At 43.3% G+C, this 18,690-nt stretch overlaps 1 protein-coding gene across 2 annotated transcripts in view; it reads right to left on the bottom strand.

Annotated features, from left to right (window-relative positions):
- LAMP3 (lysosomal associated membrane protein 3) overlaps positions 1 to 18,690 on the bottom strand; it is a 59,260-nt gene that overhangs the window by 21,195 nt on the left and 19,375 nt on the right. For both annotated transcript variants that reach the window (XM_075340566.1, XM_075340567.1), the window contains exons 4-5: positions 14,076 to 14,133; positions 13,189 to 13,356 (exon numbers count right to left, since the gene is read on the bottom strand). In XM_075340566.1, the coding sequence (XP_075196681.1) occupies positions 13,189 to 13,356; positions 14,076 to 14,133 (226 nt within the window). The remainder of the gene's footprint in view (positions 1 to 13,188; positions 13,357 to 14,075; positions 14,134 to 18,690) is intronic.

Here is an 18,690-nt window from a genome sequence, read left to right as displayed (position 1 = left end):
CTCAACTCTATTAACTTTTGTGAAGCCCCCAGAGGATCAAAGTGCTCAATAAACATCTAGATAAATTCCATGAGGGGCCTAGTTTCCAAAATGGGGTCACATGTGGGGGAGCTCCACTGTTTCGGCACCTCAGGGGCTCTCCAAACGCAACATGGTGCGGCTAACGATTCCAGCTAATTTTCTGTTCAAAAAGTCAAATGACACTCCTTCCCTTCCGAGTCCTGCCGTGCGCCCAAACAGTGGTTTTTCGCCACATATGCTGTATCTGCGTGCTCAGAAGAAATTGCCCAACAAATTTTGGGGGTTCATTTAATCCTGCTACCCTTGTGAAATGCAATATTTGAGGCTAAATTAACATTTTTGTTGCAAAAAGTAAAATGTTCATTTTTTCCTTCCTCATTGCTTTAGTTACTGTGAAGCACCAGAAGGGTTAATAACCTTGTTGAATGTGGTTTTGAGTAGCCTGAGTGGTGCCGTTTTTGGAATGGTGTCACTTTTGGGTGTTTTGTGTCATGTAGACCTTTCAAAATCGCTTCAAATGTGATGTGGTCCCTAAAAAAAGTGGCTTTGTAAATTTTGTTGTTAAAATGAGAAATTTCTCATAAACTTTGAACCCCTATAACTTCCTTAATTTTTTTTTTTTCCCCAAAATTGTTCTGATCTAAAGTAGACATGTGGGAACTGTTATTTATTAATTATTTTGGGTCATATGTCTCGTTGATTTTAGAGCATAAAAATTCAAAGTTCGAAAATTACAAAATTTTCAAAATTTTTGCGAAATTTCTGTTTTTTACACAAAGAAACACAAAAAATATCGGCCTAAATTTACCACTAACATGAAGCCCAATATGTCACGAAAAAACAATCTCAGAATCACCGGGATCCGTTGAAGCGTTCCAGAGTTATAACCTCATAAAGTGACACTGGTCAAAATTGCAAAAAATGGCCTGGTCTTTAGGGTCAAAATAGGCTTGGGGCTGAAGGGGTTAAGCGGGCCCTAAAAACGCATTTCTTTAGACTAGCCTATCACCTCACCGCCCTGATCTAATCTAGTCCCTTTCTGCTCTTCAAAAAATTTACTTCCAATTCTTGTCCCCTGTATCTGTATAAATTCTGGTTGGCGACCATTCCACGCAGCTGGTTTTGAAGACTCTATTAAAATCGATGGTTGGACCATATATGACAAGCTTTTCTCCCCCCATTCACCTTTTGTGCCTCCCCTATTTCCTCATAGACTGTAAGCTTATGAGCAGGGCCCTCACTCCTCCTGGTATCTTAATTTTATTTTGTATTGTCTCATATGGTCTGTACATGTCCCCTCTGAATTGTAAAGCGCTGCGGAATATGTTGGTGCTATAGAAATAAAACTTAATTATTATTATTATTATTATTGTCTGTACATGCCCTCTCTCAACTGTAAACGCCGCGGAATTTGTGTGCGCTATATAAATAAAAATTATTATTTATTATATATAACCAAAAAAAGAGAAGACTGGCAGCACTCCCAATAGTGTGAACAGGTGCGTATCTATTCATAATGCATAATATAACAGTATATCACAGTGTGCGACTGTTTCTCTTTTGGTTATACGGTATTACACATTATGAACAGATATACACGTGTTCACACCATTGGGAGTGCTGCCTGTCTTCTCTTTTTTTGTTATATATAAAAAAATCTATAGAAAGTAGTGACATCCTTTAGACAAGCCTTGCACCCCATCCCCCACCTTGCCCAATAGCCTCATGCGTTATTAACTTCCATAGTTACTAGGTGATCTTATACAGTGGGTACGGAAAGTATTTAGACCCCTATAATTTTTTCACTCTTTGTTTCATTGCAGTCATTTGGTAAATTAAAATAAGTTCATTTTTTCGCATTAATGTACACTCTGCACCATCTTAATAGAATTGGAGAAATGTTTGCAAATTTATTTAACAAGAAAAACTGAAATATCACATGGTCATAAGTATTTAGACCCTTCGCTCAGACACTCATATTTAAGTCCCATACTGTCCATTTCCTTGTGATCCTCCTTGAGATGGTTCTACTCCTTCATTGGAGTCCAGCTGTGGGGAACCTGTCACCAGATTTTTCCCTATTAACCCCTTCACCCCCGGCCACTAAAACACCCTAATGACCGGGCCATTTTTTGCAATTCTGACCAGTGTCACTTTGACAGGTTATAACTCTGGAACGCTTCAACGGATCCTGGCGATTCTGAGATTGTTTTTTCGTGACATATTGTACTTCATGTCAGTGGTAAATTTAGGCCGATATTTTTTGCGTTTATTTGTGAAAATTTAGGAAATTTGGCGAAAATTTTGAAAATTTCGCAATTTTCAAACTTTGAAAATCTATGCCCATAAATCTGAGAGATATGTCACACAAAATAGTTACTATATAACATTTCCCACTTGTCTACTTTACATCAGCGCAATTTTCGAAACAAATTTTTTTTCCGTTAGGAAGTTAGAAGGGGTCAAAGGTCATCAGCAAATTCTCATTTTTCCAACAAAATTTACAAAATAATTTTTTTTAGGGACCACATTACATTTGATGTGACTTTGAGAGGCCGAGGTGACAGAAAATACCCAAAAGTGACCCCATTCTAAAAACTACACCCCTCACACTGCTCAAAACCACATCCAAGAAGTTTATTAACCCTTTAGGTGCTTCACAGGAACCAAAGCAATGTGGAAGGAAAAAATGAAAATTTTACTTTTTAACACAAAAATGTTACTTTAGCCATAAAATTTTCATTTTTACAAGGGAGAAAAGAGAAAGTACACAATACAATTTATTGTGCATGTTCTCCTGAGTACGCTGATACCCCATATGTGGTGGAAATCAAATCTTTGGACACACGGCAGTGCTCGGAAGGCAAGGAGCGCCATTTGAATTTTTGAGTGCAAAATTAGCTGCACTCATTAGCAGACGCCATGTCACGTTTGGAGACCCCCTGAGGTGCCTAAACAATGGAGCACCCCCACAAGTCACCCCATTTTGGAAACTAGAGCCCTCAAATAATTTTTCTAGATGTTTGGTGAGCACTTTGAACACCTGGGGGCTTCACAGAAGTTTATAGCGTTGAGCCGTGAAAAGAAAAATTTTTTTTTTTACCACAAAACGGTTGCTTCAACTAGGTAGCTTTTTTTTTCACAAGGCTATCAGGAAAAAATGCACCATAAAATGTATTGTGCATTTTCTCCTGAGTACGCAGATACCTCATATGTGGTGGAAAGTAATTGTTTGGGCGCATGGTGGGGTTCAGAAGAGAAGGAGCGCCATTTGACAGCAAAATTGGTTGGAATCATTAGCGGACGCCATGTCACGTTTGGAGACCCCCTATGGTGCCTAAACAGTGGAGCTCCCCCACAAGTGACACCATTTTGGAAACTAGAGCCCTCAAATAATTTTTCTAGATGTTTGGTGAGCACTTTGAACACCTGGGGGCTTCACAGAAGTTTATAGCGTTGAGCCGTGAAAATAAAATTTATTTTTTTTACCACAAAACGGTTGCTTCAACTAGGTAGATTTTTTTTTCACAAGGGTAACAGGAAAAAATGCACCATAAAATGTATTGTGCATTTTCTCCTGAGTACGCAGATACCTCATATGTGGTGGAAAGTAATTGTTTGAGCGCATGGCGGGGCTCAGAAGAGAAGGAGCGCCATTTGACTTTTCAAACGCACAGACGCAGTGCACTGATCGGCCGCTGCAGGACGCACGGTCGGATGCGATAAAAAAAAGCGTCGGGGATACGTAAAAAAAAAAGTCCCGCCAAAAATTGACCATGGATGCAGATACGTTATGTGCATCCCTGATCAGCACTTGGTGGGATGCACGGACGGATGCGATACAAAAAGCGTCGCAAATACGGAAAAAAGTCACGCCAAAAATTGACCATGGATGCCGATCCATTATGTGCATCCCTGATCAGCGCTTGGCGGGACGCACGGACGGATGCGATACAAAAAGCGTCGGGGATACGGAAAAAAGTCACGCCAAAAATTGACCATGGATGCCGATCAGTTATGTGCATCCCTGATCAGCGCTTGGCAGGACGCACGGACGGATGCGATACAAAAAGCGTCGGGGATACGGAAAAAAAAGTCACGCCAAAAATTGAGCAGGGATGCCGATCCGTTATCTGCATCCCTGATCAGCGCTTGGCGGGACGCACGGACGGATGAGGTGTAAAAATGGACAGGGGATACGGACAAAAAAAAAAAGTTATACTCACAGTACCCAGAGGACTAGCAGGAGGATCACTGACCAGAAGAGCTGCAGAGGAACAGATGGCAGAGAGATGGACAGCTTTACAGGAGCAGCAGGCAGATCAGCAGAATGCCCAGGAAGGACCCAGCGATGGACGCAGATGTGATCAGGCCGGTGAAGACAGGTAAGAGGACGTCGGGGGAGAGCAGAGGGGGGGTTGAGAGCAGAGGGGGGGGGGGGGGAGCAGAGGGGGAGGGGGTAGAGCAGAGGGGGAGACCGGAGAGGGAGCTGCAGAAGCAGAACAGAGATAATGGGGGAGGCAGTCAGATCGCGGGGGAGCAGATCGGGATGTCGGGGGGTGGGTGGGGTTTGGGGGAGCAGATCGCGGGGGGGGGCACGGCAAGGGCTATCACGGCAGCGCGCAGGGGCACCATGGGAGCGCGCACGGGCTGGCTGCAAAGTGAGCACAGTACTCACGTGCAGCAGCGGTGACCTCAGCTACGGCGGCGGCAGCAGCAGCGGTGGCGTGGTACCACAAGTACCAGCCACTGCACACTGCAGACATGTTGGGGGAGGGCTCGCAGGCCAGCACAGGCCTGGGGAGGGCGGCCACCGGCAGATCAGACCGCCCCACTGCACACTGATTGGAGCGATTGCGCGTCATAGCACGATCGCTCCAATCAGTGCTGCAGGGGCTGGGGGCGACATGTTTGAGGTCCACCTATGATATGCTGCAGCAGCTGCGGCATCTCATAGCTGGATCTCACAGGATCGCACTAATTCGGGCATTATTTTTGCCGAAATTAGTGCGATCGATGTGGTTGGCGGTTCAGATTTGAACAGCCAATCACATCGATCGTCGATAGGGGGTGGCGATGCCGCCCCCCCTGGGGTCAAGCAAAGGTCCCCTGCTGTAAGAAACAGCAGGGGACATCATTTGAAAGCCGTTGCTATGGCCACGGCAATCAAATGAAGTTTAGGCCGTAAAATTACGTCCCTGGTCGTTAAGTCACGTTAAAATAGGACGTAATTTTACGGCCCGCGGTCGTGAAGGGGTTAAACTAAAAGAATCACCCTCTGCAGCTCCTGCGCTGCATTCTATAAAGGTGCACCTTGGCCCTGACTTCCCTTCCAGACACCAAAAATAACTTTATAAAACTTGGCCGTTAGGTATGCTAATTACCTTGGTTGGCCAGATGAGCGGGCTTATTTTCTGCTCCGTTCCCCCCTCCTGCCGCTGATAGCCGTCCTTCTTTCTTGATTGACGGGATGACGCCTCCGACATCATCCTCATCCCATTTTCAAATTTCGCGCCTGTGCAGTTAGGTCGGCTCGCGCAGGCGCAGTTCGCTCTGCCATATCGCGGCCAGAGCAGAAAACATAGCTGCCCTCGCTCGCGCTGGTGAGCTAAATGCGCAGGCGCGAGATAATGGGCGGGTACGAGCATGGCGCTGGTGAGGTCATGCACAGCGCCAACCATAATCTTGCGCCTGCACATTTAGCTCACCGGCGCGAGCGAGGGAAGCTATGTTTTCTGCTCTGGCCGCGATATGGCAGAGCGAACTGCGCCTGCATAAGCCGATTTAACTGCACAGGCGCGAGATTTGAAAATGGAATGAGGATGATGATGACGGGTGAGTCATCCCATCAATCAAGAAAGGAGGACGGCGATCAGCGGCAGGAGGGGGGACAGGAGCCGAAGCCCGCCCATCTGGACAACCAAGGTAACTAGCATACCTAACAGCCAAGTTTTCTAAAGTTATTTTTGGGGTCTGGAAGGGGAGTGAGGGCCAAGGTGCACCTTCATAGAATGCAGCCCATGAGCTGCAGATGGTGACACTTTTAGTTTAATAGGGAAAAATATGGTGACAGGTTCCCTTTAATTAAACTGATAGGATTTGATTTGGAAAGGCACACTCCTGTCTATATAAGACTTCACAGCTCACAGTGCATGTAAGACCAAATGAGAATCATGATGTCAAGGAACTGCCCAAGGAGTTCAGGGAGAGAATTGTGGCAAGGCACAGATCTGGCCAAGGTTAGAAAAGAATTTCTGTAGTACTCAAGGTTCCTAAGAGCACAGTGGCCTCCATAAACCTTAAATAGAAGACGTCTGGGACCACCAGAACTCTTCCTAGACCTGACCATCCAGCCAAACTAAGCAATCGTGGGAGAAGAGCCTCAGTGAGAGAGGTAAAGAAGAACCCCAAGATCACTGTGGTTGAGCTCCAGAGATGCAGTAGGAAGATGGGAGAAAGTTCCACAAAGTCAACTATTACTGCAGCCCTCCACCAGTCAGGCCTTTATGGCAGAGTGGCCCGACGGAAGCCTCTCCTCAGTGAAAGACATATGAAAGCCTGCATAGAGTTTGCAAAAAAAACCACAAGATGGTCTAATAGACTATGAGAAATAAGATTCTCTAGTCTGGTGAGATGAAAATAGAATTTTTTGGTGATAATTCTAAGTGGTATGTGTGGAGAAAACCAGGCAATGCTCATCAACTGCCCAATACAATCCCAACAGGGAAACATGGTGGTCGCAACATCATACTATGGGGGTATTTTTCAGCTGCAGGGTCAGGACGACTGGTTGCAATTGAAGGAAAGATGAATGCGGCCAAGTACAGAGATGTCAAGAAAGAAAACCTCTTCCAGAGTGCTCTGGACCTTAGACTTGGCAGAAGGTTCACCTTCCAACAAGACAATGACCCTAAGCACACAGCTAAAATAACAAAGGAGTGGCTTCAGAACAACTCTGTGACTATTCTTGACTGGCCTGAAATAGAGACCTGAAAATGGCTGTCCACCAACATTCACCATCCAACCTGATGGAACTGGAGAGAATCTGCAAGGAAGAATGGCAGAGGATCCCCAAATCCAGGTGTGAAAAACTTGTTGCATCATTCCCAAAAAGAGCCATAGCTGTACTAGCTCAAAATGGTGTTACTACTCAATACTGAGCAAAGGGTCTTAATACTTATGACCATGTGATATTTCAGTTTTTCTTGTTTAATAAATTTGCAAAAATTTCTACATTTTTAGTTTTTTTCTGTCAAGATGGGGTGCAGAGTGTACATTAACGAGAAAAAAATGAACTTTCTTGAATTTACCAAATCGCTGCAGTGAAACAAAGAGTGAAAAATGTAAGGGGGTCTGAATACTTTCCATACCCACCGTATTTAGAGTTTTAGGAGCCCAGATAGATGCAGTATAGAGTATGACCCAGCAAGGGAGATTGCCGTGACGTGGCTGCTGGGCAGGTATTACAATGGCCATTCTAATATGCCAAACACCTCTAAATGTTCGTTCTTATATTAGTTTTTCATTAGTTTGCTATTACAGTGTGCAACTGTTTTTCTCTTAGTTATATCTATATATTGTAAGCCCTTTCTCACATGTACAGCACCTGAAATTTAAAAAAAAACAAACAAACTTATATTCCTCTCTGCTCCGGCGTTGTTCCAGTGGTTCCCCATGTTCGCCCCCATAAGAAGAAAATAATTTATACTCCCTTCCGCTGCCGGCATGGTTCCAGCGATGCCGGAACTCGCATTGCCAGGGCTTGCATGACATTGACACGTGAGCCCTGTACCCAATCATTACTGGCTTCTCTGTCCATGCCTTCAGGCGGTTACGCTATTAACAAGAAGTGAGAGCTGCCGGCGGGGACAGAGAAACCAGTGCTGATTGGGACCAGGGCTTGATTGCCATAATGTCATGCAAGCTGAAGGAACGCGAGGTGAGTATAAGCTTTTTTATTTTTAGGGGGGCAAACACGGAATGAGAAGTGGACAACCCCTTTAATGGTGCTTTAAAAATAAATAATAATTATGCAAGCCCTACATGTGGTTACTTATAGGGAACCTGTCATGTTCCCAAAAACTATTACCTGCAGATATGGGGTTAATAGCCCTCAAAAGCTGTGCAGCTGCTGGACTGAAAGCCCAGCTACTGGGAAGAAATGCACTTTATTCCTACCAGCAGCCTCGAGCTTTTAGTCTTAGAGGCACAGCTTCAATCACTGCTCAATACACAGTGAACGGCAGCTGTAACCATGACCCGGCACTAACTGACAGCCATCCCTATAGTGTATCGGTACAGAGCCAGCTGTCAGTCAGTTTATAACCCTTTTAACCTGCTTGTTAAGCCACTGTCTGCAGGATAATTGTATTGACAGGTTCTCTTTAATAAGTTTCAATACATTGTTTATATTCTAGGTTATATTCGTCTGTTAATGGCCACAGTGTGAATGTGTACACAAATATCGCACTTATACTAACAGGTGTGCTGGCCCATGTTTTTGTTCTGGTTTCTGTTTTTGCTTTTCCGCACACCACTATATATTCATCTTTCCATAGGCAGATGTAAAACACTCAAGCCTGAGTCCTATTCAGCTTCTGTCTATTTTGAGGTCTGCCTGCACATAGCAAGGTGAGTTATTACCTTGGGACCAGTAGCTTAGCTACCATGGGGACAGAGGGTGCCTTTGCCCCAGAACCCGTAATCCTAGTAGCTCACCCAGAGATACACCACTTTTAACTGTATCACTGTGCGAAGCAGCATATTACAGTGTGGGGGAAATACTGGGGGTCATATTACAGTGTGGGGCGATACTGGGAGCCATATAGTGTAAGGGAAATACTGGGGGTTATATTATAGTGTGGAGAAATACTGTGGTCCATATTATAGTGTTGGGGCAATACTGGGTGCCATGATACAGTGTGAGGGAAATACTGGGACCCTTTTTATAGTGTGGGGGAATACTGGAGGCCACATTACATTGTGGGGAAATATTGGGGGCTAAATACAGTGTTGGGGAAACACTGGGGGCCATGATATAGTGTAGGGGAAATACTGGGGCCCATATTACAGTGTGGGGGAAATACTGAGGGCATCATAGAGTGTGAATAGGTATTAGTGTAGCATGTGTCCACCTCTACAAAATGAAACAAAGTAAATAAACAGTAAAAATGCATAGGACCTCAGTCATTCGGAAAATTACCAGAAATTGCAATGATATCAGCGGAAATTGCGCAGCTATTTCATCTACGATGGCATTGAGTGCTTCGTTGTGTATCTTTTCCCACCAATATTCAGCCAAGTGGCCAGGCAATAAATTCAGCGATGTACCTTTCATTTTTCATAATATTTTGGTTTTAATGTGACCCCAGTGGCACTTGATCCTTTGCGTGTTTGCGCCCGTGATAGGGTCAATGAAATTTTCATGATTCACCGTTTCGTCCATGTAATTGAAACCTTGCCATGTGTAAATGTTCCGATAAGCGGCCAATTCGTCTGATCTGATCAATGATATATAGGTGATATATGGCGTTGAATTATCAGTCGCAAAGTTTGTTCGTTCCGACAAAGCACGTGGAACATGCGTAAGTCTTGTTTCCCATCCGTTTTTTTCAATACCATTCCGAAAATCCACAGACCAACCACCTCGTTACCATAATTCTGTCGTGCTGGCGGCACGCGATTTCCCTGCAGAAGACGTCCCCTGTTGTATTTTCTACGACCACGCATCAAACTTTCATCGATCTGAACAATTTCTCTCAGGCTTCCAATGGCTGGAGCATCATTTAGGGAACATTGGCATAGTTCCCGGATATTTTTTCGCCAATCAACGTATGTCTGATTTTGCATTATCGACTCTTTCGAGTCTTTCGCCCAAAAATATATTACGGCTAATTCGGCCTTGACCGACACTTTTGTGTGAGATTTTCCGTCCACAGCTAACATAGCAAAGAACGATCGCAGCTCATTCCCCTGTGCGGCGCCATGTATTTCTCCTTCAACTAACGCATTTTTTGCACATCAGAATTTCTTACATTTAGTGCAACGAAATCCTTCGTAATGTTTTCCACGATCGGCTTGTTGTTTTTTGGCAGCATGAATGTCGCTGTTGCAACCAACAGTACTCAGTAAGCACTGTTGTTGCTGCTGATAATGCTGAACCTGCTGCAATTCTCTTTCTGAAAGCAGCAAACCACGCTGATGAGCATATCTCCTTGCTTGATCCTCAGTCGCAGTTAGGCCTACTTCACATGTCCGTGAAAATCACGCACGTTTTTCATGGACTTGTTAAAGGTGCGTATTGCCCTCCGTGTGCCGTGTTTATGGCACATGTGTGTTCTCCGTGTGTTATCCGTGATAACTGCTGCTGCTGCTTCCGGCCCGCAGTGGAGTGAATATGCAATGAGCATCATGAGCGGGGGTCGGAAGCAAGTGACAGCAGCGGCAGAGATAGCGGCGCTGGAGAATGTGAGTACAGAAATTCTTTTTATTTCACAGACACGTGTGTTTTCTCCGGTGCATATCACACGGATCACATCCATGCGGTCCGTGTGACACCCGTGATGCCAGAGAAAAACTGACATGTCTACGCGTGGAGCACACGGGCACATGTATGCTCCCCATGGCCACACGGTCCATGGCAAAACACGCACGTGAGCGCAGACCCATTGATTTTAATGGGTTTACGTGTGCCCGTGTCTCCGGCATGTGAGGAAATGGACCAAACACGTACCGGAGACACAGACGTGTGAAGGAGGCCTTAAACTGCAGAATTCATAGATGCCTGGATCTGCCATTTTTGTAGAGGACCTCAGTTAGTCGGAAAATGACTCACAATGAGAACAGGGGTATTAGTGTAGTATGTAATTTTCCAACTGACTGAGGTCCTATGCATTTTGATTGTTTTTTTACTTTGTTTGTTTGACAGAAATACATCGACTGACTGAGGTAATTTCTGGTAATTTTCCGACTGACTGAGGTCCTATGCATTTTTACTGTTTTATTTACTTTGTTTCATTTTGTAGAGGTGGACACCATTTTGTAGAGGTGGACACATGCTACACTAATATTTACTTTGTTTGTTTCATTTTGTAGAGGTGGACACTATTTTGTAGAGGTGGACACATGCTACACTAGTACCCCATGAATAGGGCTACTTAGGGCCATCATATAGTGGGGGACTACTGGGGGGCCGTCAGACATTGGAAGGGTGCTACTGTTGGGCCCATCATGCTGTGCATAGGGAGGTGTGTATCTATATGGGAGCTGTGGGGGGCAGCATGCTGTGTAAAGTGGAACTATATATGTGGGGACTCAGAACTCAGGAGCCATTATTAAATGCTAAGTGGGCACTTAAGCATTATTGTTATAGGAACACTGAGTGTATATTGATTGTGAAATGGGCACACCGGGGCATTATTACTTTCTAGGGACAAAATGAGGGCGCTGTTTACAGTGGTGGACATTATGTGGGATACTAAGAGGATCAGTAATAGGGGCTCATTCAGCAGCAGTGACTCAGCATTGGGGTATCAGCAGTATGAGGAGTTGTGCATGTTGGAAATAAATGGGGACGGGGTCAGAAATGTGAGAAGTCAAATATGGTTTTTTTTTGTAATCTCTGCAGATGAGTTTTTATGTTGCTCTAGGCCAGATGAAAATATGGGAAAAGTGAATGACTCTATCGGAAAGAGCATCAGCTGTAAGTCACTATCTATAACTGCACTGTAATCTTATATGTTCTTCAGGACTGGTATCTATCACAATACAATCACCGTATGGCGGTAATACGGTAATATCAGTGTTTATTTTTCAGTAACAGCCCAGTCATCTGCTGAGGTTCCCTTATGACTCACCCATATTTGCTCAGTACATGCTTGGATTACTCCTATTAAACATACTTCGGCGTGTTATATATCGGCAGCTACTGTATGTATGATACTCATTCTCTTACTGATAGTTTGCATTATATTACATAGTCTGGCTGTTGCTTCAGTCAACAGCCTGCCAAACCACAGCTGACAAACTGCTGCAAGTAAACTTTCAAGTTTCTGCTGGCCTTGACCAACTATGGCTGTGCTGGCTGTTGGCCACAGCAACAGCCGAACTATGTGGTTTTTGAAATCAGCACGTCTGGCTGTCACTACAGAGGAAAAAAAAAATCCCTTTTGCTGATAGGCACTTGATTTCATGTGCACCCTGCCTGGTGTGCCAGGCAAACATGACCAACATGCCAGCTGTGGCGCACAGGTGAAAGGTTGCTAAGGTTGCTAAAACTTGGTCTAGAAAACAGACCAGAGGTATTTAAAAAGGGTTGACCAGTCTAAATCCATAAGTCTGTATTGCTTTATGAATCCTGACATTGCGCACACTGTACACTGTCAGGATTTGCTAATTTCAGAGCCAGTAATGGCTGTCATGTGGCCACGAGTGTGTGATATGCACACTCCTGGCCAGAATCCAGCTAGAGAGCAGTGGCTTCACTCAATACATTTGCATTTGGCGAGGCCGTGCTACTCTAGTCAGATTCTATCCAGGAGTGTGCATATCGTATACTCGCAGCCACGTGACCGCCATTATTGGCTCTGAAATGAGCAAATCCTGACAGTGCACATTGTGTGCAATGTGAGGGTTCATAAGTCTGCAATCACATAAAGTAACTACAGACTTACGGATTTAAACTGAGCAACCCCTTTATTTTGTACAAATTCACGACGCTCCATCTAAATATATCATCATACCAAACTAAAGCCTACCTCTTCTCCTAGGGTATGTTCACATGTGGTGTAATTGCACCAGATTTTTCTGCACCAAAAATCAGAGTGGAAAAATGCTAAACTTTTACTAACTTAATTTTAATTATTTTTTTGTTTATATGAATGTCTAAAAAAAAAATCTGAAAGAATTGACATGCTGCAGATTTGGAAAAATCTAGCTGTGCTCCAAATACTCACAGAAAAATAATAAGAGAGTGCATGAGACTTCAGAAATCTCATTGATTTTGTTGGTACTGTAAAACGCCGGGTATTTTATGCCCCAAACATGCTGCGTAAAATACTCAGCAAAAATGATGCAATTTACGCCACAAGTGAACTTACCCTTGCAGTAAAGTTATTCCTTGTTCTAGGATTCCCACCCATTTTCAGAATGTGCATTTTATTCACTTACCTTTGCCAAGTTTCCCATCCTTAATATCAAAGGCCTGGAGTTTGACCTCTGCCAATAGAAGTTCCATGTTATCTCCCAGCTTTACTTTTGGTGTCCTTTTACATGCCACATAGTACCCAACATATGTAGACAGCAGCTTCAGTTTACCAGCGGTGCCATTCCATCGTCCTTAAAAGAAGGCAGAAACATGATGGCGAGTAAAACATCGATTCCATTTTTTGGTCTCCAGGGCCACAAGCATCAGTGTGATATAGAGGGATACACGCATGTCATCTTTATTACAGTTAACAGTGTTGCCTCATTGGTCTCAGTCTAAACTGTTTAGTATGCTGTTTTCTAGAGTTGTCAAAAAAATTCACAGGAGCCTGGTCCAGTGGCCATATCGGTAGTCCGTGGTCACTGGACCAGAGCCCTGTAAACCTCCTCCTAGCTGTCAACATCATTGGTGCCTCATTTGGTTAGTAGGCTGTTTTATTTTCCAAAAAACCCTGAAACAACTTAAGAAATAAGAGGGGTTGTCCAACCTAAATACAAATTGCTAGGAGGACAAATAATAGTCTAAAATAATACGAGAGACATGCCTCACTTTAGCACAGGCCAATCCAGTGTTCTCCTCCGGGAAGTCATAATGTCCCATCCTTTGATCACATGACCACTTAGCTTGTGACTCTCCGCTGTGTTCAGGTGACTGGGATGGGGTGTCATCTCCTCATTTACTATCTTACATCATTAATTGGCTTCACAGCAATCACTATACTATAGTGTCACTAAATAACAAGCTGGTTTAGAATGAGAAATTAAATTTCATAAAGTTCTAATAGTGCCATATAAAGATTGGGTTCATATGCAAGAAAACACCATTAACCGTGTACTCCATAAAATCCTACCTGCAGAAGCCACATCCAGTTGCACAGAAACTTCATCGATGTAATAAACCTTGCTTTCCTGCAAGTAAAAATACAGTGTATTGAATAAAAGAATATGACCTCCCCTATCCAGCTCCATGAGTGACCCCAGTTTTGTGGCCTCCAGCACGTTTCTTTACTTGGTGTACTACATATTTAATCTCTGGATATTTGCCTGTAGGACCCTCACTTGTGCAGTGGTAGGATGTCTGCTCATGATACTCTGTTGGAGAGTCTTAAAGCAGCTGAGGATGTTGGCTCTGGTCTTACATACGTGTACCTCCCGTGAAGCTCGTTGTGATTGTGAGCTTTGGCTATTCTGTCTGCATATATGAAATTTTGAACTTCTTGTCATGGCCCTTGTACACATATAAAAATATTCTAAGACTGAAAAAGGAAAAAAAAAGAAAATTGGTGAACGTCACAGATATTTGTGACCTACACAAATGCATTTCAGACAGTTTGTAAATGTCAGTATGTAATTATTGCTTCATATTACCGATACATTTTAAACAAAATCTTCATCAAGATATCCTTTGAAGAGAAAAAATGTAGTCCAATCTGCAGGCACCAGGTTATAGAGCCGGGGAGGTGAACAGAGTGATATATAGTTTTGGGAGAAAAGATTAGCTGGTGTTTTCATTTAAACTCTGCTCTTTCTGGGGGTTTCTGTTCAGTGGGTGGTGCTATCAGTGACTGACAACTATATCTGCACACACAATTATACAAAGAATTAGTGGGTCACCAATAGGGCCGTCCATTTGACTGAAAAATCACAGAAAAAATAGAGGATTAAATAATGAACAGATTTGGGCTCGCTCACACCACCATATAACATGGACGAGTGCTATACAACGTTTTATTGGATAGCACTCGCTCCAATGTTTTACTATATGGCAGTGTCCATCAGCTTTTTTTTCTCATGCTGATCCGGCATGAAGAAATATCGCGGCATACTCCAATTGGCAGCATTTCTTGGATCACGCACACATACCCATACAAGTCTACACGTGCATGCAAAATTTTGGACCACACTCGGATGTAATCTGAGTTCAGTCCGATTTATGCCAATGCAAACAATGGAGAAGAGGGAGAGATTAAGCTCTCTTTCCATTTCTCACCTGTGATCCGATTGTCTCATGCAATAGAATCAGATCACAGTAATGACGCTCAGATCACGCTCGCAAAATAATCTAGCCAAGTATCATTAGCAGATTGTATCCAATTTTCTGGCATCGAATGCTATACACTAGTCTGACCCTGGCCTTATACTAACCTTTATCTCACAAAACTAATGTATCAATCTGCTCGGCTCCCCCTGCTTATAAAGACTCCTTCACACATCCGTGTCTCCGGTAGGTGTGGCATCCGTTTTTCACCGGTACCGGAGACACAGACACACAGGCACATTAAAATCAATGGGCCTGCTCACATGTCTATGTTTTGAGATGGACTGTGTGGAGCACACGCATGTCCGTGTGCTCCACACGGCAACATGTCCGTTTCTGGCCGGCAGCACTGATTTCACATGGACCGGACACTGATGTGATCCATGTGACATCAGTGTGACACGTACTAGAGGACAACCAAGTCACTGAAAAAGAGTATTTTAAAACTTATCTGTCTCTGGAGCTGCTGTTGCTTCCGGGGCCCACTCATTATGTCTCATGAATATTCACTGCACTGACTTCAGACACGGTACCAAATGTGAAAGCAGCGCTGGAGACAACAGTGCATGAGACAGGTAAGTATAGAAGTTCATACTGTCTGCCACACTGATAGCACATGATATATGCAGACGGAATGCCACAACAGACCATGCAAAACGTTTGTATTTTGCACGTACGTGTGAAGGACGCCTAACATGGTGACTGCAGATGGGCTTGTATTTTAATATTGACAGGTTCACTTTAACCCTTCCCACCGAGGCCAATTTCTGTTTTTGCGTTGTCAGTTTTTCCTCCAAGACCCTTAAATTTTTAATTTTCTCTCCACATACATATGTGAGGGCTTATTTTTTGCGTAACTAGTTGTACACCATTCATTTTACCCCAATGCACTGCAAACAGGGAAAAAAAATTCCAAGTGTGGTGAAATAAAAGCAATTCTGACTTTGTTTTTAGGAAGTATTTTTATGACGTACATTATGTGGTAAAAATGATCTGGCATCGTGACATAATTATTACGATTACGGTGATACCAAATTTATCCAGTTTTTCTATTTTCAGTGATGAAAAAAATGGAAATTTATCATCTATATACATTTTTTGGGGGTAGGGGGGTGTGTTGTCTTTTCTGAGACCCTTAACTTTTTAATTTTTTGGTCAATTGAGCTGTGTGAAGGCTTGATATTTTGTGGCGCAATGCATCATTTTTATTTATACCATTCTGATGTGCATTTTGATCACTTACAGGTTTTTGTTTTGTTTTGTTTTTTGCAGTATTACTGAGACAAAAAAAACCACTAATTTGCCATTTTAAATTTTGGGTTCTTTAGCTTTATATTGTGATAGATTAGACTTTTCTTTGTGATTTGAACTTTTCTGGGGGGGGTTTCCCATATTTTTTATTACTTTAAAGTGTATTTATTTGTCCCCTAAGAGAACGTGACCCTGCGATCGTCTGATACAGTATTTCTGTATATAGTAAAACTCCGTCTCCTTTGAAGCCCCGCCGCAAACTTGGTTTCAAAAGCGATCAGTGATGACAGGCAAAGAGGTCTTCAACAGACCCCCAGATGTCATATGAACCCATCAGCAGCCCACAATCTCTTCACGGGAGCGCAGATTGGCACACAAAATGATGTACCCCCATGTTAATGCTGCTATAATAGTTTAACAGCGGCATTAAACAGATTAACAGTTGTGGGCGAACATCCGCTCCACCAGCGACTATTAGGGGCAAGTCCTGTCTGTGTGTTACAGCCATTATCTGCTGGGTATGGGGCAGGTTCACGCCATATCCCCCTACCAACGTGTGCTGTACATGTCCAAGCTCCATATACAGTAGATTCCAAAATTTGAGCCCAGTGCATTTCCTTCTGCTTTTGCCATGATTTTTTTCATCTGTAAGGTGAGTGAGATCCACCAATGACTCTGAGCCAGCCAGCACCCCCACTAATGTAAGGGCTCATTCAGATTAGCGTGTTATACAAACGTCTGCTGCCTGTGTTCATCATGGACCACACGAGGAGAGCATACATACCGATTATCGCCAGTGTGCCAGTGCATATGTCTCGCTTTCCAAATGGACCAACGGTCAGCATGAAAAAAACACAGTATTCTTTATTCTGGTCCCATGTACACATCTGACTAGTGCAGGTAAATAGCTCTTACACTCATCGGCTATGCAATTTGTGGATGTGACTGTGCCAAACTTTAGTATGACCCTCGAAATCTTATGAGAATATCCCAGTTTACAGCTATTTAATGGAAGTTGTATATATAATCTATACAAATAATACTTCTAAGTATTATGTGTTTCACAACTTCTGCTGTCCAGACTTGTGTGGCACAACACTAGAACGTGTGACTTAAAAAAACAAAGTGGTAAGCTATTTCAAGAAATAAGTGCTCTTATCAGCAAGTTAATAATTACCAGACCCAGATGGATTCATTTCAGAACAAACAGCTTAAAGGGATTGTTGTCTTTCAATTAAGTTTCTACCCTGGCAGTTTGTTCTAAAGCAAGCACTGCTTCTGATATACGGTATTGGACAAAGAATGTCCCCTTCAGAGCAGCTCACTGATTGGCTGTCTAACTATGGTGATCATGTAACCTCAACAGTGCAACAGCCAATCAGTAGGCTCAGCAGTTTCCCCTGAGTAGAAGGAATGTCCCCTCCAGAGCTGCTCACTGATAGGTTACCTCGACAGTACGACAGCCAAAGTATCGCAGTCAGACTGCCAATCAATGGGCTCAGCGGCTCTGCCTGGGTAGAAGGAATGTCCCCTCCAGAGATACTCACTCATTGGCTGCCTGACTGCAGTGCTGATGTCCCTTGGACAGTGCGACAGCCAATCAGGGGGCTCAGTAGCTCTACCTAGGTAGAAGGAATGTCCCCTTCAGAGCTGCTCACTGATTGGCTGTCGGAGTGTCGAGGTGACATCAGCACCACAGTCAACGTACAGCACAAATTATTGTTTTTTAACAAAATCCAGCCGGGGTAGAAACTTAATTGAAAGGGATCAACCCATTAAATGGTTAACCAAAGATGTCTGATCATTGCTCAATTTCTGCAGACAGATGAACAGTGTTTAAGTTTCTCAAGTGATTTTATGCATCTTGTCCCGAGCTTATGGTGTAAGTGGCTCATGATTCATTCATGACTCTTGCTCAATGGCTTTCAACATATGAAACCTCAGATTTTTCTTACAATAAACAAAAATTTTCCAACAAACCCAATTTCAACACAGTTTTATCTGTATTATTAATTCGGTAACCAGCTCTATAGTCTAAGCACCATAACCACTCTGGACACAGAACTTAAGTGTAACCGTCATTTTAATTTTTATTTCATAAATCAATTGTACATATGAAAATGGGTAACTCTGTAATATATCTGATCAGATAAATCTGCTTCTTTCTCTATCAGAAT

Source organism: Anomaloglossus baeobatrachus, chromosome 3, assembly GCF_048569485.1.
Source record: "Anomaloglossus baeobatrachus isolate aAnoBae1 chromosome 3, aAnoBae1.hap1, whole genome shotgun sequence".
In the NCBI taxonomy this organism is placed as follows: domain Eukaryota; kingdom Metazoa; phylum Chordata; class Amphibia; order Anura; family Aromobatidae; genus Anomaloglossus; species Anomaloglossus baeobatrachus.
This window is presented reverse-complemented; position numbering and strand designations above follow the sequence as displayed.